General features: G+C 45.3%; 1 protein-coding gene across 2 annotated transcripts; it reads left to right on the top strand.

Moving 5' to 3' along the window:
* Positions 1 to 725: 725 nt before the first annotated feature.
* Positions 726 to 4,697, top strand: LOC308127935 (cysteine/serine-rich nuclear protein 3-like). Of its 2 annotated transcripts, none has more exons than XM_080493361.1 (5): positions 726 to 939; positions 1,396 to 1,565; positions 1,927 to 2,183; positions 2,268 to 2,579; positions 3,436 to 4,697. In XM_080493361.1, exons 2-5 carry the CDS (start codon positions 1,421 to 1,423, stop codon positions 4,315 to 4,317), a joined length of 1,596 nt encoding a protein of 531 aa, XP_080349487.1. In that variant the 5' UTR covers positions 726 to 939; positions 1,396 to 1,420; the 3' UTR covers positions 4,318 to 4,697. The 2 variants fall into 2 exon arrangements, with proteins under 2 accessions (XP_080349487.1, XP_080349488.1); XM_080493362.1 differs by having other exon boundaries at positions 755 to 939; positions 2,268 to 2,564.
* Positions 4,698 to 8,761: the final 4,064 nt, after the last annotated feature.

Here is an 8,761-nt window from a genome sequence, read left to right as displayed (position 1 = left end):
TCCTTCGTGGGGTTCGAAGCAACGGCGCCAGGTTTCGGGGTCCAGCGTTGCCATAGCAACACTTCATGCTGCGGTATTTTCCCCAACGCGTCATCGCATATTTCACACCTCACATTGAGTAAAATAAATATGGTTATCTTGAAACGTTTGATCGTGACTGTTTGAATTGGCCAACGCAGCTAAAAATGGCTAACGAGGCTAAAAAGAGCTAAAAATGGTTAAAATGTCAAAAATAGCTAAAATAGTTCAAATGGCAAAAATTGATAACGCAGCTAAAACAGCTAAATTGGGTAAAATGGCTAACACCGCTAGAAATGCTGAACAAGGCTAAAATGGCTAAAATGGCTAAAATGGTTAAAATGGTTAAAATGGCTAAGACGGTAAAACGTCTATGAAAAGTTAAGACACAATTCTATTTCTCCATTGTGATATTTTACAGCCTTTACCATCATTTTAATTATTTCAAGCTGAAATGTGAAGAATTTCTTTAAAGTGACACAAAATACAAAGAAATTATTACTTAATTACTGAATTAAATGTTCTATTCTTTCAAATTTCATCCTCGCCTGTAATGTTTTTCCACGACAGCCAGCAATGCCAATAAGACATTTATTGTGTTATTATGACTCCAGTTTCCTGGAGGTATTTTTTTTTCTTTCCACCCCCACCTCGTCACATCCCCCCCCCCCCCCGCTGTCTCTCCCTCTCTCTCTCTCTGATCTCCCCTCTGTCGGCTCCAGCACTTCCAGCTAACGAGTCTTTGTGAGGAGAGGAGAGGAGAGGAGAGGAGAGGAGAGGAGGGTAGAGGAGGCGAGTCGGAGTCTTCCTGCCGGCGGAGAGAAGCAGCGAGGCAGCGATCGGGCATCATGGCAGCGCTCGGCGCCGCATCGTCGCCGCACACGAGGAGGACGCTGGGACGCCGCTGAGGCCGGGAAGCAGGTCAGGAGCCCGCATGCACGCAGACACGTGAGGCTGAGGAGGGAAAAAAAAACTAAATAAATCACCTGCGAGGTGAAGACGGGAGGAATACCTGAGGAGGTGGACAAAGCCGGGCAGCTGGGCTCTGCTGCAGATGATGTAATCCGCCCCGGGTTCCTCGTCCCTTCAAACGGCGGCAAAAGTCACTTCGGCTCGCAAGTCACCGCGCCGCTAATCGGATCCACACAGCGTCGTTTCCACGTCCAGGCGTGACGAAATTCGGCAAGGTCACCGAGCTCCAGAAAAACAGACCAAATTGTGCAAAATTCTGTCAAAAAAAATTGAATTTTATGCCTCAATTTCTGTGTAAATGAGCAAAATCTTTGCTGGGAAATACGTCTACTGACATCAATGACTCAAAACAGCTTAAACCAACTAAAACTTGGTATATAACTTGGTATTGTGTCCCGGGGACAGGTGTGAGGCGGCCGGGGGCCACACGATGAGCGGGATCCTGAAGAGGAAGCTGGAGGGGGGCCCCTCCCCCTACCTGACCCTGCAGGCCTCCGACGACGACGTTTCCTGCAGCGACAGCGGCAACAGCAGCGACAGTCTCAATCAGCCCATCCCGTCCGGACTGCTGGACTGTACGTGAGACTTTCTAGGTTCAAACCGTTGAACGTCCCTGTGGTGTCCCTCAGGGATCTATTTCGGGACCACTTTTGTTTATGTAAACTGCTTTGCAAAAAAAAACAAAAAAAATCTTGGGTCGAAGTCGTAGACACAACAAAACTAGTTAGACTACTGTTGCACGCCGATGACACCCTGCTATACATCCTTTTAAATCAGGCAGTGGAACCTGAAGCTTCTCTGAATTCAGGTGATGTTGACGTCATTTTCAGGGGGTTTTTGGTTATTATGTGTAACTGGACTTGAAGAATGTTTTGTAAACGTACTTCAGGACTTTAACGGTTGAATTTCTTTCCCACCCCGACGTCTGGACCCCAGCGTCCCTCCAGCAGCCGTCGAAGCGCCTTCGAGGTCGTAACGTGCACTTTGAGAGCGTGACGGTCTACTACTTCAACCGGCGGCAGGGCTTCACCACCGTTCCCACGCAGGGCGGCAGCACTCTGGGGATGTCGCCGCGCCACAGCGGCGTGAAGCGCTTCACGCTCAGGGAGTTCGCCATGGAGCAGAAGCTGAGCCACCGGAACATGCTCCGAGACCACCTGAAGGAGGAGAAACTCAACGCCATCAAGCTCAAAGTCAGTCTGGTCTCCTGAAGGTCCTCACCCCGGCGGTCCCGTCCCGCCCTCCAGGTCTTCAGTCTCTCGTTTTTCCGTCCGCAGCTGACGAAGAACGGAACCGTGTCCTCGGCGGAGGCGGAGACGCTGACGCTGGACGACGTCTCGGAAGACGACCTGGACGTGGACAACACGGAGGTGGACGACTACTTCTTCCTGCAGCCGCTGACCACCAGGAGGCGCCGCGCCCTGCTGCGCGCCTCGGGGGTCCGCCGCATCGACGTGGACGAGAAGCACGAGCTGCGCGCCCTGCGGACGTCCCGGGAGGAGTGCGGGTGTCGCTGCCGGGGGATCTGCCACCCGGCGACCTGCGCTTGCAGCCTGGCCGGCATTAAGTGCCAGGTAAATGGAGCTGTGGTGAGGCCCGACTATAATACTCACGTTCTTCTTGTCTGTTCGTGCTCAACAAACCCACTTTCACAACTTCTCCTTGCAAGTATTTTATCTTTCATCACAAACGACAATAATTTTGACACTAAAATACGTTGGGAAAAGAGTTCCGCAAAGGTGTTTTTACGGCGTAAAATATGCAATTTGCATTCGTTTTAGCAACAATGCTACTTTCACCCATGAAGTTTGCCGTGGCGAAACATTCTCCTGAACAATGAGAATGAGAATGAGAAAATTTGTAAATGTGGGTCAAAATTGGCCAAAATCCGTAATACTTTTCAAAATGGCCGACTTCCTGTTGAGATTAGAGTCTGCGTGTGAAGGACGTCTTGGTGTGCTGCATACATGCGCCACATTTCGTAGGTGCAACGTGATGCAGGGGCTTAATTTTCTAAACTTCGCAGGTGGCGCTGTTGAGCCTTTTTGTCACGTGTGTAATTCCCTCTAATTATCCTTTTGTTTTGTAACTTTGAGAGTACGTGTAGGACAATAAAAATGCGTTGGAATGTGTAGAGGAAAGGTTTTCTGGGCTTTTCACTCCAGATCTCTAAAGATGGAACGTTGATATAAGGACTTTCAGATGAGCACATTTTTGGATTCTTGTCATTTAATTAAAAAAAAATTCATTTTGAAAAAAGAAAGTGCAAAAAAAACTGCTTAATTATCTAAGATCAGGATATAAATACTTGCATCTGCACTAAAAAAAAATAAAAAATAAGATGCTTTCGCTGTTAGCCTGCCAACGCTATCGAAAAGCCAAACGTAGCTAATTGATTTCCAGCGTTTATGGTAATTAAACTCCGGGATGTGTTGGTGCTTCCAGGTGGATCGCATGTCGTTCCCGTGCGGCTGCACCAAAGACGGCTGCGGCAACTCGGCGGGCCGCCTGGAGTTCAACCCGGTCCGCGTGCGCACGCACTTCCTGCACACCATCATGAAGCTGGAGCTGGAGAGGAGCCGCGAGGAGCAGCAGCATCACCCTCATCTTCTTCTTCATCAGCAGCAGCAGCAGCAGCAGCAGCAGCAGCTTGTAACCAACGGCAACGGTTACCATGGCGACTCCACCTCGGTCCAGCAGCAGCAGCAGCAGCAGTTCCCGCTGATGAGCGGCGCGCCGCACATTCCCATCATGCACCTGCAGAACACAGGCGATTTAGAGGATGAGGAGGAAGAGGAGGAGGAGGATGAGGAAGAGGATGAAGATGACGATGATGAAGCTTACGAGGAGGACGGCAGCAGCGTGTGCAGCGGGTTGTCGGACTGCAGCACGCACAGCTTGGAGTCGATCGATCCCGAAGAGGATGAGGAAGATGATGAGGAAGACGACGACGATGACGAGGAGGAAGAGGATGATGATGACGAGGAGGAGGATGACGAAGAGGAGGACTGGGACTGCTCGCTACACGGAACCAGTCCGCCGCTGTACTCGGCGCCGCTTCCCTCCTTCGCCTTCAATCCTCCCGTCCAATCAGAGAGCTCCGTTGACGCCGGCGCGTTTGGAAGCGTCGGCCCGACGCTCCCGACCGTCGAAACCGCGCTGAACTCCGAACTCCAGCGGCCCCGCCTCTTCCCCGACCTCCACGCCGCCAACGCTAGCACGCCCGACCAACCCTCGGCGCACAAAGACGGAAACTCCGAACCTGGACGGACTGACGCGTCGGCCGAGGAACAGGCGACGGAACGAGTCCCGAACCCGTCGGACTGACGGGAACGTCGCTATTTTTACGTCAACAAACGGTTAATTTCAACAGAAAGAGTTATTCTGGATAAGTGCACTTCCAAAGAGAGACTTCGGACTCGGGAAGACTCAAAGACACTCGATTGTTGTTTTACGAAAAAAAAAAAAATCGAAAAAAAAAAGAAAGTCTATTGCTCGTGCTCAACAAAGTGTTTCCGTGAGTTTCCCCGTCACAATAAAGTGTAGAGTTCAGGCGCTGTTGTGAGGTTTTTGATCATCGCCGCATGTTTTTCCACTCCTGACCGGCATCCGTGACGAATCCACGCCAGGATTTCGAGGTGCTCGTACGCTTTACGCTACGTCTGCCCGTCTGTATCGCATGTGTTCAGTTTACCAAAACATTCATTAAAAAGAAAAAAAGAAAAAAAAAGTGATCGCCACCTGAGTCCGTTAAGAGTCATTGCTCGCGTCTGTTTCCTCTTTTGTGGTTTTTTTTTTTTAAGCATTTTGCTGAAAGAATCGTGCTAAATTTTCTGACCACTCCTCAAAATGTTCGGGAAATAAATCATTTATATTGAACTCAAGATTCACGTCCTCTGACTTTCTTTCCGTTTTCACGTTAGAATTTTATTTAAAGAATATATATTAAAAAAAAAAAAAGCTTCACAATAGGCCAGGCTGTCGTTCATTGAAGAATTAAAACATGTGCATGTTATTAGACATTATAAGTTGTAGTTTCGTTAGGTTTTTTTTCAATTTTAGCAATTTTGGCTTTTTTTTTATTATTATTTTTGTAGTTTGGAATTTTGCTGAGCTATCTTCTCTTTTTTTAGATTTTTTTAAATAGGATGTTTTTTGCACTTTTATTTTTTAAGTTTTTTTTTTCTTCTTAGCCTTTTTAGCCATCATAGCGTCATAATAGCTTTTTTCATGTGGTGTTTTAAATTTTGCTTTTTTTTTGTCAAAGTGATGACAGAAAATTAAAAGATACCCCAAAATTTAAAAAAAATTCCACATAAAAGCACAAAAATGGCAAGTTCAGGTAAAAAAAATTTTAAAAAAAGGGGAGAAATTCTGACAAAATCACCACAAGGAGGAGAAAATCTGGTGGCAAATGTAAAGAAAATGAAAATAAAAATTCCTAAAAGAGACTCAAAACTGAAAGAAATTAAAAGTGATGTCCAGTAAAATGGCACACAAGTGATACAAGCTGAGGCAAAAACACAGAAATTAATTTAAATAAACACAAAACAACAGAAAGACAAGGAAATATTCCAGATGAACTCAAAGTCAAACAGAAAAAGACTGGAAATTTAAATATGACAAACATGCAAAATGTCTGGAGAGCAACACAAACACACAGTGGTCACAAAAATAAAGACCAATGGAAAGAAAGTCACACAAACTGACATTAAATTATAATAAAAAGACAAAAACAAATAAAAATAAAGGCAAAACATCACAAAAAAAAGGACAAAAAAGACGGCAAAGCGACAAGAAAAGACGCAAAAAGATGCTAAATTAAGCCAAATAAAAGCAAGACAAACACAAAAGGTAAAAAGTTTTGACAATAAGACAGGAAATAAAATTTTCTTTTACTCCTTAAATCTTTCAGAGGTGCAGATTGTAAAAACAGATCGAGATGGATGAATGAAACCTCACATAGCTGCAATCTTCTCCTCGACCACCAGGTGGGGCCTGTTACACGTTTTCCCCTCAGATTGATGATGATGATGATGATGATGGAGTCACTCAGAAAATCACATTTCCTCACATTGTCGACTTGAAGCTGCAAAAAATAAATCATTGATATAAATAGGAAACAACAAACAAGATATGTTGAAAAAGTCTGAGCTGCACTTCTGCCTGCAGCCTGCAGGGGGCGCAGAGGAGGAGGAGGAACAAGGGAGGGTAAAGGGGATGTGACGTGGTTGTGTTGAGGGGTGGGGGGGCAGTTATTGAGGGGGGTGGGGGGCGGGGTGGGAGGGTTGTTGTGGGTAGAAGCGCTCCGAGACGCTGCCGATCAATCACAGCCGGGGGAACTGTGATGTTAAGTTGCTAGGCAACAGGATGGACGGGGTGGTCTCCGCTCAGACTGGGGCTGCTAGAGAGAGTGTGTGTGTGTGTGTGTGTGTGTGTGTGTGTGTGTGTGTGTGTGTGTGTGTGTTTCACAAGCTGTACCTTGACAAAGTGAGGGCAGACGGAACACAGGAGACGACAAAGTTCAAACTGTGACGGTAAAAGAGGAAATATGACAGTAAAACAAAAATAAACAAAAATGACTACAATAAACACAATGTGTTGAAAATAGAAAAAGACAAAGAAAAAATAGATACAAATTAATATAAAATAACAAATAAATGGGACATTAACACCAAATAAACTACATTTATGCTCCATCTGGTCTGCATGGGCACATAAACAACACAAATTATACGGACACACAAATAAACATTAAAGCACAAAAACAGCACCAAGTCAAATAAACATGAGGAAAACAAACATTTCAAATAAACAAGGATATTATTACTTTTCCCATCAGAACCTTCAAAATAAATCCATCCTGCATGAAACCAACACTTCCCAAAATCACTTTTATTCCAGAAATCTGCTTTTCTTTTTTTTTTTTTGCAACATCTTTGGTTAGAACAAAAATAAACAAAAAACACACATCAAGCTCAGAACATTTTGAATTAAAAATAAATAAGAAGAAAAGAAAATGAAGACGCAGTTACGAAAAATATGTCCTTTATTCTTTTGGCTTTGAAATGATGAGACCATATGAGCGTATTGACAGAAGTCACTTCCTGCATGCAGTTCACCGAAACACTACAAGCGCAATGAGATGGCGACTGATTGCCTCAAGGTGGCGCCTTACAGACAACGAGGGACCGTACATGAGTTTCATCGTGTTACAGTGCAGAAAAACAAACAAAACAAACAAACAAAAAAGAAAGGAATGACGGGAGAAAACACACTGGTATCTACAGTAAAAACTTTATTCATAATCCGAAGTGAAGCGCCCGCGGACCGCCACAACGCACTCGCTCACATTTACATTCCAGCGTTCCCCGCCGGTTTCCAGAAACACCGCGGCGGCTCGCGAACGCGCTTCTTTTTTCTTCCATATATATTTTTTTTCTTCTCAAAGCTACATCGAGCCGTCGCGGTCCTGGTCGACTCCCGCCGGGAAACTCCTCATCCTCACTTCGTCACGCGCATCGCAGACGCACGACGGGACGACACGGCGGCGGCGGCGGGCGAGGGGTGGGTGGGTGTTGGTGGTGGGGTTTAAAAAGTGCTCTTACGTCGGATGTGAGTGTGGCGCGAACCGCGACACTATTTACAAACCCAACCGCTACGTGGGAAAACCGCGGTTTGGGGGAAATTAGCGATTTGGCTAGCAAGATGAAGACGGAGAAAGTTGACACCACTCCCGTGAACGCTCCGACGTTAAACTGGTTAAAAATAAAAAGTCGCTACCGGAGCAACAGCGCCCTCCAGTGGTCACGCTAATTATAGATAATAACAACAGTTAATAACAACAATTGTTTGTAAGATGTGATGACAGGTCATGTTGGAGAAGTTTGGGTGGGAGTAGATCACAGTGCCCCCTGTTGGCAGCTTACTGTCGGTGCACCAGGCACTTTGAACCGACCATAAAGTCAATACATACCATCTTGTCGTCTTCGCTTGACGCCATAACCACGTCGGGAACTTAATTTTTTTTAATCAACTCTTCAGTTTCATTCACAGACGTCAGAGTGGAGTCAACTTTCCGGGGTCATCTGGACTTAAAGGCAATAAAGAAACGTCGGAATATTCCCCCAAAATATCTTTGAACGCGCCTCGTTCCTTCGGCTTGCATACATTCAGCTTCTCTCACGTTCAGATCTTCTGCTGAAACTGGAGTTCAGATCGAAGCGCAGCACAGATGTTCTCCGGTGACGCGTCACCAGACGATTTGTTCATTGCACTTCAGCGGGTTGTTACTTCATGAGTTTTCCAGCATTGACTTGTTCTTGTTTAGTTTTTTTTTTTTTTTTGTTTTTTTTTTTTTTGGGACACATTCTCACGACATGGCACAAAAAAAGTAGAAAACATTCTTTCTCATTTAAAAAAAAAAAAAAAAAAACCTTAAGATTGCAGAGTTAAGTGATACAGCGATTGTTAGATTCAAGACACTGGATTTATAGTAGTAGCAGCAGCAACTAGCTACAGACAACTGAACAGTACACTCAAGTGTGTCAGAGAACAACAACCAAGAGGAAAATCACAAACATTTTGCACATCTCGCTCACACTGTGGCAGCGCCTCCTGGTGTCGGATCTCCTCCCAACGTATTTGTACATGACGTGTGGCTCTTCATCACACTACGCTATCTACCCATTCTAAAAGCTGTAAACAAATTTCCCCTCGAGTCTGATGCATTTTTTTTTTGTTTGTTTGTTTTCGTCCCTTGACCAGAAAT

This window comes from Lipophrys pholis (assembly GCF_963383615.2).
Source record: "Lipophrys pholis genome assembly, chromosome: 23".
Lineage (NCBI taxonomy): Eukaryota > Metazoa > Chordata > Actinopteri > Blenniiformes > Blenniidae > Lipophrys > Lipophrys pholis.
Note: the sequence above shows the minus strand (reverse complement) of the source record. Positions and strands in the feature narration are given on the sequence as shown.